Raw genomic sequence first — 19,234 nt, forward strand, 5'->3', positions numbered from 1 at the left:
CAGTATGCCAGCAAATTTGGAAAACAGAGCAGTAGCCACAGGACTGGAAAAGGTCCGTTTTCATTCCAGTCCCAAAGAATGCTCAAAATACCGCACAATTGCACTCATCTCACATGCTAGCAAAGTAATGCTCAAAATTCTACAAGCCAGGCTTCATCAGTACATAACCAAGAATGTCCAGATGTTCAAGCTGGATTTAGAAATGGCAGAGAAATCAGAGATCAAATTGCCAACATCTGGTGGATCATCGAAAAAGCAAGAGAGTTCCAGAAAAACTTCTACTTCTGCTTTATTTACTATGCCAAAGCCTTTGACTGTATGGATCACAACAAACTGTGAAAAATTCTTTAAGAGATGGGAATACCAGACCACCTGACTTGCCTCCTGAGATATCTGTATGCAGGTCAGGAAGCAGCAGTTAGAACTGGACATGGAACAGCAAACTGGTTCCAATTTGGGAAAAGGAGTACATTAAGGCTATTTATCATCACCCTACTTATTTAACTTTTATGCAGAATACATCATGTGAAACGCTGGGCTGGATGAAGCACAAGCTGGAATAAAGATTGCTGAGAGAAATATCAATAACCTCAGATATGCAGATGACACCACCCTTATGGCAGTGTGTGAAGAGGAACTGAAGAGCCTCTTGATGAAAGTGAAAGACGAGAGTGAAAAAAGCAGATTTAAAACTCAGTATTCAAAAAGCGAAGATCATAGCATCCCATCTCATCACTTCATGGCAAATAGATAGGGAAACAATGGAAACAGTGACACACTTTATTTCTTCGGCTCCAAAATCACCGCAGATGGTGACTTCAGTCATGAAATTAAAAGACACTTGCTCCTTGGAAGAAAAGCTAACAGCATATTAAAAAAAACAGAGATATTACTTTGCCAACAAAGGTCCATCTCTAGTCAAAGCTATGGTTTTTCCGGTAGTCATGTATGGATGTGAGAGTTGCACCATAAAGACAGCTTAGTGGTGAAGAATTGATGCTTTTGAACTGCGGTGTTGGAGAGGACTCTTGAGAGTCCCTTGGACTGCAAGGAGATCTAACCAGTCCATCCTAAAGGAAATCAGTCCTGAATATTCATTGGAAGGACTGATATTGACACTGAAACTCCAATACTTTGGCCACCTGATGCGAAAAACTGACTCATTGGAAAAGACCCTGATGCTGGGAAAGATTGAAGGCAGGAGGAGAAAGGGAAGACAGAGGATGAGATGGTGGGATGGCATCACCGTCTTGAAGGACATGCTGCTGCTGCTAAGTCTCTTCAGTCATGTCCGACTCTGTGTGACCCCATAGACAGCAGCTAACCAGGCTCCTCTGTCCCTGGGATTCTCCAGGCAACAATACTGGAGTGGGTTGCCATTTCCTTCTCCAAGGTATGTATGCATGCTAAGTCTCTTCAGTCATGTCTGACTCTGTGTGACCCCATAGACAGCAGCCCACCAGGCTCCTCTGTCCATGGGATTCTCTAGGCAAGAATAGTGGAGTGGGTTGCCATTTCCTTCTCCAAATGAAGGACATGAGTTTGAGCAATCTACAGGAGTTGTGATGGACAGGGAAGCCTGGCATGCTGCAGTCCATGGGGTCAAAAGAGTCAGACATGACTGAGTGACTGAATTAAACTGAATTGAAGTACAAACCTGAATCCTAAGACAAAGTGATGATTTTAAAAAGTGTGTTAACAGATTTCCTAGAAAAGGAAGAATAAGGTCACTCTTCAACATATTAAAAAACATCTTAATTCACTTATAATAGATCAATGTAAACTAAAATGACTCTGAAATACTAGTTTTCACCTGCAAATTTGGCACTTCTCTCAATTCCTTTGGATGTATACTCAGAAGTAGGGTTTCTGATTATATAGTAATTCTATTTTTAGTTTTTCCAGTAACCTTTATACTGTTTTTCATAGCAGCTGTACCATTTTACCTTCCCACCAACAGTGTACAAGTGTTCCAATTTTCCACATTTTTGTTAACATTTTTTTTCAGCAGTCGTCATTCTAGCAGGTGTGAGATGGTATCTCACTGTGGTTTTGGCTTGCATTTCCCTAATGATTAGTAGTGTTGAAGATCTTTTTCTATGTCTGTGCCAAGATATGGAAATAACCTAAATGTCCATGGATGGATAGATGGATAAAAATGTGATGCATATGTGGTGCTGGTGGTTTTAGTCACTAACTCATGTCCAAGTATTTGTGACCATATGGACTGTAGCCTGCCAGGTTCCTCTGTCCATGGGATTTCCCAGGCAAGAATACTGGAGTGGGTTGCCATTTCCTTCTCCAGGGGATCCTCCTTATCCGGGGATCAATCCCATGTCTCCTGCTTGGCAGGTGGCACTGAGCCACCTGGGAAGCCGGGTGTATATGTACAGTGGAATATTATTCAGCCTTAAAAAAGAAGGAAACCCTGCCCTATTCTAAAACATGAATGAACCTGAAAGACATTAACTGAGATAAGCCACTCAACAGAAGGACAAAGACTGTCTGATTCCACTTGTATCTGAAATAGTCAAACTCATAGAAACAGAGAGTAAAATGATGCTTGCCAGGAGATGGGAGGAGAGGAAATTAGGGAGCTGCTATAAAAAACAGAAAGTGAATGTTCAGTTCAGTTCAGTTCAGTCACTCAGTCGTGTCTGACTCTTTACGACCCCATGAATTGCAGCACGCCAGGCCTCCCTGTCCATCACCAACTCCCGGAGTTCACTCAGACTCATGTCCATCGAGTCAGTGATGCCATCCAGCCATCTCATCCTCTGTCATCCCCTTCTCCTCCTGCCCCCAATCCCTCCCAGCATCAGTATTTTCCAATGAGTCAACTCTTCGCATAAGGTGGCCAAAGTACTGGACTTTGAGCTTTAGCATCATTCCTTCCAAAGAACACCCAGGGCTGATCTCCTTTAGAATGGACTGGTTGGATCTCCTTGCAGTCCAAGGGGCTCTCAAGAGTCTTCTCCAACACCACAGTTCAAAAGCATCAATTCCTTGGCGCTCAGCTTTCTTCACAGTCCATCTCTCACATCCATACATGACTACAGGAAAAACCATAGCCTTGACTAGACAGACCTTTGTTGGCAAAGACCATCCCCATGGAAAAGAAATGCAAAAAAGCAAAATGGCTGTCTGAGGAGGCCTTACAAATAGCTGTGAAAAGAAGAGAAGTGAAAAGCAAAAGAGAAAAGGAAAGATATAAGCATGTGAATGCAGAGTTCCAAAGAATAGCAAGAAGAGATAAGAAAGCCTTCCTCAGCGATCAATGCAAAGAAATAGAGAAAAACAACAGAATGGGAAAGACTAGAGATCTCTTCAAGAAAATTAGAGATACCAAGGGAACATTTCATGCAAAGATGGGCTCGATAAAGGACAGAAATGGTATGGACCTAACAGAAGCAAAGATATTAAGAAGAGGTGGCAGGAATACACGGGAGAATTGTACAAAAAAGATCTTCACGACCAAGATAATCATGATGGTGTGATCACTGACCTAGAGTCAGACATCCTGGAATGTGAAGTCAAGTGGGCTTTAGAAAGCATCACTACAAACAAAGCTAGTGGAGGTGATGGAATTCCAGTTGAGCTCTTTCAAATCCTGAAAGATGATGCTGTAAAAGTGCTGCACTCAATATGCCAGCAAATTTGGAAGACTCAGCAGTGGCCACAGGACTGGAAAAGGTCAGTTTTCATTCCAATCCCTAAGAAAGGCAATGCCAAAGTGCATGTTATATAGGATTAATAAGCTCTAGAGATCTGCTGTATGCCTTTGTGCTCAAAGTTAGCAATACTCTGTTGTGCACTTAGAATTTTATTAAGAGGGTAGATCTCATAATAAAAATTCTTACCATAATAAAAAAATTGATTAGTAAAAGTCTAGGAGTTTAATAGTACAGTATATGTACACAAATGTAAAGAAACACACTCATATATTCTGAGAGAAGAATGCCAGCATGCAGTCTCTGTGGATGAAGATTTGATTCTGCCTACCAACATTTCAAATTTTCTCTGAACCAGAAAATATAGCTACAGAAATTCTCCCTCATTTATGAAATTGTGCACATACAAGGGTAAAATTTCAGCAGTGTTTGAAATAGTAAAAGAATGGAAACAATCTAGATGCCCACCACAGGTGAAGGGTTAAAGGAGTTACAGTATTATTCTTATTGTAAAAATATAAAATGTTCACATTTTTATGACTGCATGAATAGTAGTATTTGCAGAGCCAAGTAGTATACTTTCCTTTCTTGAATTGTTTTATTGTTGTTTTCTGGTGTTTCTAGTTATCTGTTTCCCCTGCGGTTATCTTCCATACTTTGCAAATGCTCTCACCTGAGGGAGCCCCTTTCAGACCTCTTACTCATCCTTAGCTACAAGCTTTCTAGGCCAACTATGAAATTCTCATTCTGTGATTCCCTTAATTTTTTTTCCTGGGTTGATTCCAATGTTTCTTTGCCTTGTCATCTCCTATCTTCATTTTATTCTTTCATTTATGTGAACACATCCATGAGAAAATTATTAAGAAAATGTAAAAAGGAGGTAATTTTTCTGAGTTTTTACATGTCTAAAAATGTTTCTATTCTACTCACATTCTTGGTTGATAGTTTGTCTTGGTATAGAATTCGAGATTGAGAATTATTTCCATCAAAATTACAAAAGTTTTGCTCCATTGTCTTTTAGCATCAGTGATGTTGCTAAGAAATCTGATGTTTTATGAATTCTTTTTTCTTCCTAGTTTTCTAAGAAGAGAGAAAGCAAGAATTCTATTTTCTGATTACCTCACCATCCTTCTCCTGAAACTCTTCACTCAGGGAAACAGAGGGGGAAGACACTCTTTTCCATTCCCTTTCCAAATTGATAGAAGTACCCTTGTATCTGCTTCTTCCTCTGTGCCATGTGACTTATGGTTAAACTTTATGATCTATGGGAAAATCTCCCGATAGATGGTGATGACATTTAGAAACACTCTTCTGCTGATAGAGTCTAATTTTCAGCCCCCATCTATGTCTATGTTGACTCTTCCATTGTCTTTACATTTATACTATTATTACCTTAGTCTTCCTGAGTAAAATTAATGCCTTTGGCAGAAAGGAGGGAGGTCAAAAGAAGTTAAAAAGTGAAAAATCTTCAATGTATATTTTAATATTTAGAATTTTTTCTTTGTTATACTATAGAACATGTTCCCCACTGGAAGTTTCGTTTCACCATCTTACTCAATTGCAGCTTACTTAACCTCATATTGTATAAACCATCTTCAGTTATCTGATTAAACTCCTAGATCTTTTATATAGTGTATGGATATCTCTGTATACTTATTTCTGTTTTAATCCTAAATTTACTATCTTATTTCCTTCAGCCTAGTCATTTATGTTGCATAGCCCAAATGCAAACATTATTGATACTGTTACATTTAGAATTTTATTTCTATCATGATGTCTATTCTTCAGAAGACATTGGAAGATATATGAAAACAGACTATGTACAGACTCTCCCTCTTTATGCAGTAGAACTATGTCTTCCTGTAGTCACTGAGCTATGCAACACCAGCCCGAGGTACAGATTGTTATGAGAATCAAACTAATCATTAAAACTAATCAATCATATTCTCCCTCACACAAATCATTAAAGCAGATAATACAAATGGATGACAGACCATGGCCCACTAATTTTTTACTTGTAAACAGAGCCTTGAGTTTAACTGAAATCAAGCTATTTCATGTAAGATTTTCATAGCCAAGAATAATTACAAATATGAAATTACTAAAATATGAAATTGCTTATGACTAATCAATAAAAGTGAGTCAAGAATAATTGCCAAATAGGAAACTACATTATTTTAGATGATAATAAGCATTTAAAATAACTCAATTGGATCTACTCCTTTGTAATTAATGGTTTATATGGATACTTTAATCTCTTCAGTTCCTGTTGTATTTTCAAAAAGCAAATACTTAATCCTCATCAGTGTGAGATAAATTAAAGAAAAAAGCTTATATTTCTTCTTCTGATCAAGGGCAAACTCCTCCAAATAGAAGTGTAGCATCTACTTTGCAGTACTACCACATAAGAATTTTAAATAACTTGGATTATTTTGGTACCAAGTGGGATTTGAGGATGAAGAATATAGGTTTCTAAATTGGAATTTCTGTAGCTATGGCAATTAATGTCCTCAGTAGAGCAGAAGTACCAGGAGAAGTGCAAAGAATCAGAATCTTAGCAGTCATTCATCCATTCAACACCATATTTAACACCATATTCAACAGTCCATATTGCTAGATAATATGCAGAGGGAAATGGAACTGAGGATATCTATATCTATCTATCTATCTATCTATATATATATAACACTTTTGAAATGGAGTGCCTCATCATAGAGGGAAGAGTCACTGTTAGAGAAAACTCTGTGGGACATACAGATACCCCACGGCATTCCAGAGTCAGAGACTAGGTTCTATTATTTAATTTAGAATATTTCTAGTTTTTATTGGTAGAAACACTAGTGACTGAAGAAATGCTATTTCAGAATCTATATAATAATAAGAAATGTGATTTCTGAGTTCAGAAAACATAGAAAAAGATTAGTGTTAAAATTTACCCTGCAATCACAAGGAACAATAAGTCATTATGTCTCATGTCTAAACTGCTGCCAAAGCTTTCGAATGAAATAGCTAAGTTTTGAAAGCACAGCGAATGACCTCCATTTTTTATATTGTTGAAGGGAAGATACAATTGTCCATCCAATTATGGAACCTGTTTACTGTGACTGAGAATGATGGAAACATTCCTGTTCACACAAATCCGCCATAAAGCTTTCTTTCTGGTGCCAGCTCTTATCCTTCTGTTGTCAGTGTTACTGAAAATGTCTGCAAGGCCTTTTTCAGTATATAGAAAAGCTTCTACTGTTTTTCTTTCAAAAGCATCTATTTCTTAGTGTGTCACAACTGCTTATGATAAAATGATAGGCTTTTTATGTGTCATATAGAATTCCCTTGCTGAATACTTACACACCCTAAGGGAAATTCTTTCTTGTGTTAGTCCTGATAATTCTGTAAAATAGTATAAAACTGGCTACTCCTTTCTCATCATAAACATTCTTAAATGCCGCTTCTCAGAACCTGTTTGAAAATCGCTTTCCGTGACTGTGGAGTTTTTTATACTTTTACTTACTTGTTTTTGTGTTTTGTTCTGATACCTCCAACTTATGAAATTTGTTCCCATTATTCTCATATCAAAGGCATGAAATTTTCTATAAAGACAGATAACTGTTTTCCATCTTAATTTTGTACACACTCTTAGAAAGACAGAAAATGCCCTGGTGGTAGCCAAAGAATTTATACAGATTCTGCTTAATTTTGTGTTTCAAGCCTATGAAGCATATTCTAAAGTAATAATCATAACACTTAAAATACACCCAGTTGCATAACATTTTTGTTGAAGTGGGTTTTACAGATCATATGTTCTGCAACATTTCTGGCAAGAGAGTACAAAGAATATTTTTAAATGAAACTTCCATTTTTTACTTTAGCTCCTTTTTTTGATTGAGAAGTTATGAATATATTTTGCCCTCATTTCACAAATGAAAATGTGTTAAAATGCAATTAATCTACCACATTAACTCTATGAAACATTGTCTGTATTTGTTAAACCCTTCAAAATTCTGCTGTGAACTAGTTAATTCTAAGTAATTTCTCAGTTAAATATTTACATGGGCTTTCATGTTGATAAGCTCTCGCCTGTCTTAAATAATCAGCAGATTGTCCAGTGTAGCACACCGTAAAAGCAACTCACTAGGACTTAAAATGGTTTAGCTGGTTGGGACTATTTTTTGCATAGTTTTATCCTAGCTAAAAGGGGTAACAGCTTTAGGAATTCCTTTCCTTGTCTACATTTCTAATGTCCAGAGTTCTGTTTTAAAATGAATGCTTGTATGGGGATGTTTATATCATGAATATCCTAAATGCAGTCTTAACTTTCTCTTTCAGAAAGGCAATAAATCTTTATGATTTTAAAATTTTAGGAATAACTAAGTTTAAAGTTCTTTTCATAAAGCCTAAGTAGATGGAAAAAGTAAAACAAAAAAAAAGGATAGAAATTATTCTTCACCAAATTAAACTGAAGAAGAAAATAATGCATAGATTATGCAAAGATTCTATATGCACAAAGATACTTAAGACATGATTCTCCAAATAGGAAAATGGTATAAACATGTAAAACATCAATAGTAGTCAAAGATTTAATAATCATAATACAGACAATATCACAAATAGTAGATGATTAATTCTTTTTTTTTAATTTGAGGTTTCACAGACTTCAGAGTTTTTTTTGTTTGTTTCTTGAAGTATAACATATATACAGAAGAGTATATATAACAAGTTGTAGTTCAAAATATTTTTTAATATATCCACAATTGAATATATCCACATTACCAACATACAGATCAAGAATAAGAGCAGTTGAACATACCCATGATACCAAAATCCAGATCAAGAATCAGAGCAAACGCTAATGGTTTTTTGATTCTATTACAGTAAGAGTAGATGATTAATTCTTAGATGAACTGTAAGGCAGTTTTACTCTTAGACATCAGAGAGTGGAATGATCACTTCAGATGAGAAATAGAGACAAGACTGAAAGTCCTCCAATGTGGTATTTAAGTCCAAGGCAAAGTTTTGAAAATAAACATGATTATATGCAGACCAGGAATCTGTTTCATACCACTGATGCTCAGTATTATTCTATCTCTGTTTAGTTCCTTATGATCTAGTTTTGTAAGTACTTACTAATTCTCTTCTGTAAGTATGGTAAAAGATAGAAAAAAGTGATTCTTTGCCCTCCAAAACTCAAAGTCAACTAAGACGATGAGTAAAACATACGTATAATGGCATTTACAATGTTAGAGTAAGAAGGAATTATGGAAGGGTTCTGAGGCAAATGCTGAGCTCTGCCCAAGTTTAATTTGAGGAGCTTCAGCCTCGGTATAAGTTTTGCTAAGTGATAGGTTAATCCATTGTTTGACTTTACTAAATACAAAGAATAGTTAGATGGAGAATTGCAAATAATGTTCAGTTCAGTTCAGTTGCTCAGTCCTGTCTGACTCTTTGCGACCCCATGAACCGCAGCACCCCAGACCTCCCTGTCCATCAGCAAGTTCCGGAGTTCATCCAAACTCATGTCCATTGAGTCAGTGATGGCATCCAACCATCTCATCCTCTGTCGTCCCCTTCTCCTCCTGCCCTTAATCTTTCCCAGCATCAGGGTCTTTTCCAATGAGTCAGCTCTTGGCATCAGGTGGCCAAAGTATTGGAGTTTCAGCTTCAGTATCAGTCCTTCCAATGAACACCCAGGACTTATCTCCTTTAAGATGGACTGGTTGGATCATCCTCAAATTTGAATTTCCTAATTCTGGAAAAAATATGATTTTTCTATACTTCGTTGACCTATGTTTTACTAATGATAATATTGATTTTCTTTGTAAATCAACTAATAATATTTAATAAAGTCAGATCAAAAATATTCTGAATATTAATGTAATAGAGCTAGGATTAAAATTTGGTCATGGATAATCCAAATAGAGAATTTGATTAAAAATAGCATTGGAGATGAAAAATAATTCCCCTTTTTCATCAAATTCCTTGCTGAGTCCTAGAGTTAGCAAAGGTCAGGAGTCGGGGAATACTCAGAATCATGACTGTCTGGGAGGCATGTTAGTGGGTTTATCTGTGAGTATACCATAAATTTTTTTAATCCATTGAATACATTCCAAGTCAAGTTTAATATTTTCATCTTATGTAGGCTTTTGCTATGTAATTTTTCTTAACTAGTAAATGGAATGGAATTTTTATTACATGTGGCTCAGAATTAGCTGTACTATCTTGATGAATGTTCAGTATGTGTATGTTTTAGTAGCTCACATTTAAAAACACTGAAAGATCTGTCAACATTTGGATGTATATCAAAAATGTTATGTGTAAGTTTGACTATTCATGAAATTATAATAGTTTCCAAGTGTAAAGGGGAAGAGTTTTATCTGAAGCCAAGATTGTGTCAATCTCAAAAAAATGACACAAGCCCTTGTGATTATCTTGTAATTAATCTTTGGTATATTTTGATTTGAAAATTTGGTTTTCTTATCATGTCAGAAATTTACCATCCTAAAGTTGACCTAATTAGGCAGTTTTCTTTCGTTATCTATCATTTGGCAGGTGTTTGTGGTTAAACAAACAAACAAAAAAAAGAACTGATCACATTTTTCACTCCCTGGTTTTTCAGTTCAGTTCAGTTCAGTCGTTCAGTCGTGTCCGACTCTTTGCGACCCCATGAATTGCAGCACACCTCCCTGTCCATCACCAACTCCCGGTGTTCACCCAAACTCATGTCCATCGAGGCGGTGATGCCATCTAGGCATCTCATCCTCTGTCGTCCTCTTTTCCTCCTGCCCCCAACCCCTCCCAGCATCAGAGTCTTTTCCAGTGAGTCAACTCTTCGTATGAGGTGGCCAAAGTATTGAAGTTTCAGCTTTAGCATCAGTTCTTCCAAAGAACACCCAGGACTGATCTCCTTTAGAATGGACTGGTTTTATCTCCTTGCAGTCCAAAGACACCCTGGTTTTTATTCCTGCCTAAATCAATAAATACCGACCCCAGGTTGGTAGGTGCCCAATATGCTACTGGTGATCAGTGCAGAAATAACTCCAGAAAAAATGAAGGGATACAGCCAAAGCTAAAACAACACCCAGTTGTGGATGCGTCTGGTGATAGAAGCAAGGTTCAATGCTGTAAAGAGCAATATTATATAGGAACCTGGAATGTTAAGTCCATGAATCAAGGCAAATTGCAAGTGGTCAAACAGGAGATGGCAAGAGTGAACATCGACATTCTAGGAATTTGTGAACTAAGATGGATTGGAATGGGTGAATTTAACTCAGATGATCATTATATCTACTACTGTGGGCAGAAATCCCTTAGAAGAAATGGAGTAGCCTTCGTAGTCAACAAAAGAGTCTGAAATGCAGGACAAGGATGCAATCTCAAAAATGACAGAATGATCTCTGTTCATTTCCAAGGCAAACCGTTCAATATCACAGTAATCCAAGTCTATGCCCCAACCAATAACACTGAAGAAGCTGAAATTGAACACTTCTATGAAGATCTACAAGACCTTCTAGAACTAACACCCCAAAAAGTGTCCTTTTCATTATAGGGGACTGGAATGCAAAAGTAGGAAATCAAGAAACACCTGGGGTAACAAGCAAATTTGGCCTTGGAGTACAGAATGAAGCAGGGCAAAGGCTAATAGAGTTCTGCCAAGAGAATGCACTGGTCATAGCAAACACCCTCTTCCAACAACACAAGAGAAGACTCTACACATGGACATCACCAGATGGTTGACACTGAAATCAGATTGATTATATTGTTTGCAGTCAAAGATAGAGAAGCTCTATACAGTCAGCATAAACAAGACCGGGAGCTGACTGTGGCTCAGATCATGAGCTCCTTATTGCCAAATTCAGACTGAAATTGAAGAAAGTGGAGAAAACCACTAGACCATTCAGGTCTGACCTAAATCAAATCCCTTATGACTATACAGTGGAAGTGAGAAATAGATTTAAGGGACTAGATCTGACAGACAGAGTGCCTGATGAACTATGGATGGAAGTTCGTGACATTGAACAGGAGACAGGAATCAAAACAATCCCCCCCCAAAAAAATAAATGCAAAAAAGCAAAATGGCTGTCTGAGGAGGCCTTACAAATAGCTGTGAAAACAAGCGAAGTGACAAGCAAAGGAGAAAAGGAAAGATAGGCCCATTTGAATACAGAGTTCCAAAGAATAGCAAGGAGAGATAAGAAAGGCTTCCTCAGTGATCAATGCAAAGAAATAGAGGAAAACAACAGAACAGTAAAGACTAGAGATCTCTTCAAGAAAATTAGAGATGCCAAGGGAACATTTCATGCAAGGATGGGCTCGATAAAGACAAAAATGGTATGGACCTGACAGAAGCAGAAGATATTAAGAAGAGGTGGCAAGAATACACAGAAGAACTGTATAAAAAAGAGCTTATGACCCAGATAATCACGATGGTGTGATCACTCACCTAGAGCCAGACACCCTGGAATGTGAAGTCAAGTGGACCTTAGGAAGCATCACTATGAACAAAGCTAGTGGAGGTGATGGAATTCCAGTTGAGCTATTTCAAATCCTGAAAGATGATGCTGTGAAAGTGCTGCACTCAATAGGCCAGCAAATTTGGAAGACTCAGCAGTGGCCACAGGACTGGAAAAGGTCAGTTTTCATTCCAATCCCAAAGAAAGGCAATGCCAAAGAATGTTCAAACTACCGCACAATTGCACTCATCTCACACGCTAGTAAAGTAATGCTCAAAATTCTCCAAGCCAGGCTTCAGCAATACATGAACCGTGAACTTCTTGATGTTCAAGCTGGTTTTAGAAAAGGCAGAGGAACCAGAGATCAAATTGCCGACATCTGTTGGATCATAGAAAAAGCAAGAGAGTTCCAGAAAAACATCTATTTCTGCTTTATTGACTATGCCAAAGCCTTTGACTGTGTGGATCACAATAAACTGTGGGAAATTCTGAAAGAGATGGAAATACCAGACCACCTGACCTGCCTCTTGAGAAACCTATATGCAGGTCAGGAAGCAACAGGTAGCAATCAGTCTGACATGGAACAACAGACTGGTTCCAAATAGGAAAAGGAGTACGTCAAGGCTGTATATTGTCACCCTGCTTATTTAACTTCTATGCAGAGTACATTATGAGAAATGCTGGGCTGGATGAAGCACAAGCTGGAATCAAGATTGCCGGGAGAAATATCAATAACCTCAGATATGCAGATGATACCACCCTTATGGCAGAAAGTGAAGAAGAACTAAAGAGCCTCTTGATGAAAGTGAAAGAGGAGAGTGAAAAAGTTGGCCTAAAGCTCAAAATTTAGAAAACTAAAATCATGGCATCCGGTCCCACCACTTCATGCCAAATAGATGGGGAAAGAGTGGAAACAGTGGCTGACTTTATTTTTCTGGGCTCCAAAATCACTGCAGATGGTGATTGCAGCCATGAAATTAAAAGACACTTACTCCTTGGATGGAAAGTTATGACCAACCTAGACAGCATATTAAAAAGCAGAGGCATTACTTTGTCAACAAAGGTCCATCTAACCAGTGGTCATGTATGAATGTGAGAGTTGGACTATAAAAAAAGCTGAGCACCGAAGAATTGATGCTTTTGAACTGTGGTGTTGGAGAAGACTCTTGAGAGTCCCTTGGACTGCAAGGACATCCAACCAGTCCATCCTAAAGGAGATCAGCCCTGGGTGTTCATTGGAAGGACTGATGCTGAGACTGAAACTCCAATACTTTGGCCACCTCATGCAAAGAGCTGACACATTGGAAAAGACCTTGATGCTGGGAAAGACTGAGGACAGGAGGAGAAGGGGATGACAGAGGGTGAAATGGTTAGATGGCATCACCGACTCAATAGACATGGGTTTGGGTGGACTCCGGGAGTTGGTGATGGACAGGGATGCCTGGCATGCTGTGGTTCATGGGGTCGCAAAGAGATGGACACAACTGAGAGACTGAACTGAACTGAAATCAATAAAACATAGGCTCTACATATCCCTGTAACATTAATTTTTCCAAAAATAGGTAAAAGAACAAATACGTACATTTTATGAATGCTTGCTCAGTTGCTCAGTCGCGTCCAGCTCTTTGAGACCCCATAGATGGTAGGCTACCAGATTCCTTTGTTCATGGGAATTTTCCAGGCAAGAATATTGGAGTAGATTGCCATTTCCTTCTCCACATTTTATGAATACTATATGGAGGAAGACTCAGGAAGATTTGGGGAACACTGAGCATTGTTGATGGCTTGCCACGTGGATCAACAGTAAAGAATTCACCTGCGGTGCAGGAGGCACAGGAGATGGGTTCGAGCACTGAGTCAGGAAGATCCCACGGAGGAAGATAGCAACCCATTCCAGTATTCTTGCCAGGAAAATCCCATGGACAGAGGAGCCTGGTGGGCTACAGTCCATAAGGTCACAAAGAATAGAACTTGACTCAGTGATTGATCACACATGCACAAGCATTGGTGATACATGTAGAAATTTTTGTATAAATGCTTTTTCAAAATTAGTTACAGGAATTTATACTAAATTCTGACAGTTTTAATCAAAGAAAAGCTATGAGTGAAAAATTAAAATATATTTGTGATATTTTTATTCTAAATAAAATTGGATGGTATGAAGATTTAATTTCTATGAAAAAAACGAAAAATGTATACATAATAATACATAATAAATACATCCTCACAAGTAAAATTAAAATATATTTGTGATATTTTTATTCTAAATAAAATTGGATGGTATGAAGATTTAAATACTATGAAAAACCAAAAAATGTATACATAATAATACATAATAAATACATCCTCACAAGCACACCTGATGTTTTACTTTAAATGTAGTTATGACTTTTAAAGAAAATGGTTACATTATAAAAATGAATCTTAATTTTTAAAAATTAGATAATAATGCTTCTCCTGAAGGGATGAAGATGAATTCATATGTTCAAGTGTGTCTTTACTAGCGTTCTCATATTCCAAAGAGTTTAAGGCATTTAATATATAATAGATTAACCATTCAGTTCAGTTCAGTTCAGTCACTCAGTCGTGTCCGACTCTTGCGACCCCATGAGTCACAGCACACCAGGCCTCCCTGTCCATCACCAACTCCCGGAGTTCACTCAGACTCACGTCCATAGAGTCAGTGATGCCATCCAGCCATCTCATCCTCTGTCGTCCCCTTCTCCTCCTGCCCCCAATCCCTCCCAGCATCAGAGTCTTTTCCAATGAGTCAACTCTTCACATGAGGTGGCCAAAGTACTGGAGTTTCAGCTTTAGCATCATCCCTTCCAAAGAACACCCAGGGCTGATCTCCTTCAGAATGGGCTGGTTGGATCTCCTTGCAGTCCAAGGGACTCTCAAGAGTCTTCTCCAACACCACAGTTCAAAAGCATCAATTCTTCGGCACTCAGCCTTCTTCACAATTCAACTCTCACATCCATACATGACCACAGGAAAAACCATAGCCTTGACTAGATGGACCTTTGTTGGCAAAGTAATGTCTCTGCTTTTGAATATGCTATCTAGGTTGGTCATAACTTTTCTTCCAAGGAGTAAGCGTCTTTTAATTTCATGGCTGCAGTCACCATCTGCAGTGATTTTGGAGCCCCAAAAAATAAAGTCTAACACTGTTTCCCCATCTATTTCCCATGAAGTGATGGGACCAAATGCCATGATCTTTGTTTTCTGAATGTTGAACTTTAAGCCAACTTTTTCACTCTCCACTTTCACTTTCATCAAGAGGCTTTTGAGTTCCTCTTCACTTTCTGCCATAAGGGTGGTGTCATCTGCATATCTGAGGTTATTGATATTTCTTCCAGCAATCCTGATTCCAGCTTGTGCTTCTTCCAGCCCAGTGTTTCTCATGATGTACTCTGCATAGAAATTAAATAAGCAGGGTGACAATATACAGCCTTGACGTACTCCTTTTCCTATTTGGAACCAGTCTGTTGTTCCATGTCCAGTTCGAAATGTTGCTTCCTGACCTGCATATAGGTTTCTCAAGAGGCAGGTCAGATGGTCTGGTATTCCCATCTCTTTCAGAATTTCCCACAGTTTCTTGTGATCCACACAGTCAAAGGCTTTGGCATAGTCAATAAAGCAGAAATAGATGTTTTTCTGGAACTCTCTTGCTTTTTCCATGATCCAGCAGATGTTGACAATTTGATCTCTGGTTCCTCTGCCTTTTCTAAAACTAGCTTGAACATCTGGAAGCTCATGGTTCACTTAATGCTGAAAAGCCTGGCTTGGAGAATTTTGAGCATTACTTTACTAGCGTGTGAGATGAGTGCAACTGTGCGGTAGTTTGAGCATTCTTTGGCATTGCCTTTCTTTGGGATTGGAATGAAGATTAATCATACATATTCTAAAAACCCTTTGAAAATGCTGGCTCTACCCAAAAGGTTTTTTTTTTTTTAAACAGTGGATTGATTTCTCATTATGATTTTTTTTCAATCATTAACAGGTGCCTGGTATTGAATAAGACAGTGATTCTACCATTGTCCTTACAGCCTGGTGAATCATTTCCTAAATAATTACTTAAATGGAATTATGATAAATAATTTAAAGGACAAGTACAGGCACCTTAAGACTGGTGCAATAAGGCATTCATCTCTTTATGTGGACAATCCAGGGAGGTCAGGCTGGCTTTTCTTGAGGTCAGTTTGTGTTCTGGAGGATGGAGGGGTCTGTGTCTAGTATCACCTAGAAAGCTCTTACAGGTGAGCAAGCAAGCAGGTGGTGGAGCAGAAGGATGGAGGAGAGTAATAGATGGATCAAATCCACCTATTTGGAGCTACATCAGTTGGACTTGGGGACTGGATGTGAAAGAGAAGTGAGAGAGGCAAGTATGGAAGGCAAGTTCTAGGTTCCCAACAAGAGCTCTAGCAGGATGGTGCGTGGGTCTACAGAGTTGAGGTGCTGGAAAAGGCCCCAGTTTTGGTGGGAGGGCCCTAAATGTGGTGTTGCTGTGCTAAATTCACATGCTGGGGAGAGCAGAGTGGGTGTACCAGGCAGGCATTTGGATGTGTGGACCTACAAGCTCAAATATAAATTGAATAAAACTTTTGTCATCACTGGCCTGGAGAATCCAAAGTCCAAGGTATAATACAAGATCATGGCAGGAGAACGGGGAGAAAATGGGCCTAAACCCTCACATTGAAAGGCGTTATAGGGAAGGAGGAAGCAGCCAGAGAGACTGAGAAGCCTCCAGAGGGGTAACAACTAACCATCAATCCCAAAGACTTTAAACAGCAGCGGTATCAACATTCTGGTTTTTGTGTTGAGAATTTATGTGTAATAGTAATTATCTGTGAGAATCGGGAGATTCAGATTAGTGCACCTGGGACTTCCTGCACATTTTGTAGAATTGAAAAAAAAAAGGTTATTTTTTCTACCACTTGAATACTTTTCATGAGAAAGTATTAAATAATGTCTATGAGGCTAAAAATTAAGTGGTATGAATAGATAAATGTTGAAGCTGATGTCATAACCAGGTGTTTTTTCAGAGGAAAACTACAGAGCCACTCTCAACCAAAAATGCTGTTGCATTTATAGAGTTTAAATACATGAAGAGGCATTTTTTTCTGCCTGTAAATATTGTTACCATTTATTGATGGCAGCTTGATTAAAAAAAAAAAAAGACATGGTCCCAACCAAATGAGAGTCATCCCTGGAAGTGACCGCTGGTTAAGAGTCTTTCTTTTCTTTTGTCTTGTTAACTCTGAAGATAAACCAGTCAAAGAAGGACAGTTCACCATTATTAACGTGTTATATAGTCTAAGCTTGGAAGAGCTCAGATCACTTTAAAAGTTTTTGTATAATCAATAAAATTAGTATTAATTTTCACAGCATTCTTTGTAAGGCAGGCATGTTTGAAGCAATCTACTAATATGTGTCCCCTTTTTTTCTTGTAGGGTTCCCTGGGGATACAAGGCCCCCAAGGTCCACCTGGAAAAGAGGGTCAGAGGGTAAGTTAACTCAGAACAACTGGCAGGCATACTAACTCAGAGGTTACTTATTTCTGAACACTTACAAAAATAAATTGGAATACAGCAGGCAAATGGGCAGTGGGAGAATATCAACTATCTGAAAGCTGAAATTTGAGATTTTGACAGAGCTTTTACAATCCAGAAAATTCTATATATTTTCCAGATTGGCAGCACAAGTGTGGAAATACTGTTTGGGTGAAATGAATTAGCTGTAATTTGATCTGGAACACATGATCCTGTTTGGGGGGTTTTGAGTTAAGCTCATCTTTGCTGATTTAAGTTTAATGAGTTATCTTTGCAGAGTTTTAGCCTGTTCATGAATTCTGGAAAGACTGTGGATTTTAAGTGCATTCTTTAGCCAAATTAAATTATTGACATTAGTGACTCTTTGTAGTTAACTTTTCCTACCTTTGAGATATATATGTATCACGTGAACACATTGTACTTGCCGAGGGAGTATAGCAGTCACCTTCCAGTTCAGTTAGGCTTACTGGCTCCCAGTAAAAGGAAGCCCTGCAGTGAGACTTGGTCAGCCCTCCATGAACACTCTCTGCAGTGGGGTACCCCATTCCTATGGCTAACCGTTATTAACTATTTTCAAATCATGCTAAAGATTCCAAACATTTAGTATGTGCTTTCTTATATGAGTAGTATTTTTAACTTTTGTTACCTTATAGATGAGAATTGTGTGACTCATGGAGTGTAGATGCCTTGCCTAAAGTTATAGAACTAATGAAAAATCAAGCTTGGACTTGAATTTGGGCTTTCTGACTTTGGATTTCATGTTCTCTTTTACTGTCTCAGCATGTTAACCCCAGAACTCTTTCTTAGTCATCTAAATTTATTATTCCCTGTTCTGCCCCCTGGCAAATAAGTCTGTTGCCTCCGATATATGAGTCCTTCAAATATTTGAAGACCTATGGTATTTTTACCAAGGTTTGCCTTTTGTCAGATTGATAATAAAATCCACATTCTCTAAGCTCTTCCTCTTGTCTTGATAACTGACTACCTAACATGCCAATGGTCTTTCCCAGAAAACACTCATGAACCTTCTGAAGGTGTCAGTAATGGAACTGGAGGTATATATGGTATTTAGGGCAGAGTTAAGTGTGGCAAATATGCCCTGTGCCTATGACCACAGGCTTCTGTTGCAACCTAAGATAAGCCAATGCTCCTGTGAATGGCATCACACTTTGTTTTTCCTAACTCCTTCTACTACAGCAGCTCTCTTTTTTACAATTTGTTTTCCAGAGTTACAATTAAAGGTTTATTAGGAAAAAAATGAACTAGATGACATTGAAATTTGTTCAGTTAAAAAATTCTGTGTTCAGTTCTTTTTCCCAGTGGCTATTTCAGTGAACATAATAGGGCTTAATAAGTTTGGATGATGAAAAAAAAAACAGAAGAAAAATTTTGTGAATAATAGCTAACATTTATGGGCTACCTATTTCTAATTTCATTTGTTTCTCACAATAGCTCTGTGAGGTAGATTCTACTACAGTGCTCACAGGGAAGCGGAGTTTGTTCAGGAGCCTGAATAGAACACATTGCTATTAAGTGGATTATATGGATATTTTAAAACTATTTACAA

At 38.1% G+C, this 19,234-nt stretch overlaps 1 protein-coding gene across 1 annotated transcript in view; it reads left to right on the forward strand.

The window, feature by feature from the left end:
* COL19A1 (collagen type XIX alpha 1 chain) overlaps window positions 1-19,234 on the forward strand; it is a 447,290-nt gene that overhangs the window by 246,814 nt on the left and 181,242 nt on the right. Inside the window, exon 15 of the mRNA XM_055534763.1 lies at window positions 17,569-17,622. Within this exon, the coding sequence (XP_055390738.1) occupies window positions 17,569-17,622 (54 nt within the window). The remainder of the gene's footprint in view (window positions 1-17,568; window positions 17,623-19,234) is intronic.

Source organism: Bubalus kerabau, chromosome 9 (genome assembly GCF_029407905.1).
Source record: "Bubalus kerabau isolate K-KA32 ecotype Philippines breed swamp buffalo chromosome 9, PCC_UOA_SB_1v2, whole genome shotgun sequence".
In the NCBI taxonomy this organism is placed as follows: Eukaryota; Metazoa; Chordata; class Mammalia; order Artiodactyla; family Bovidae; genus Bubalus; species Bubalus kerabau.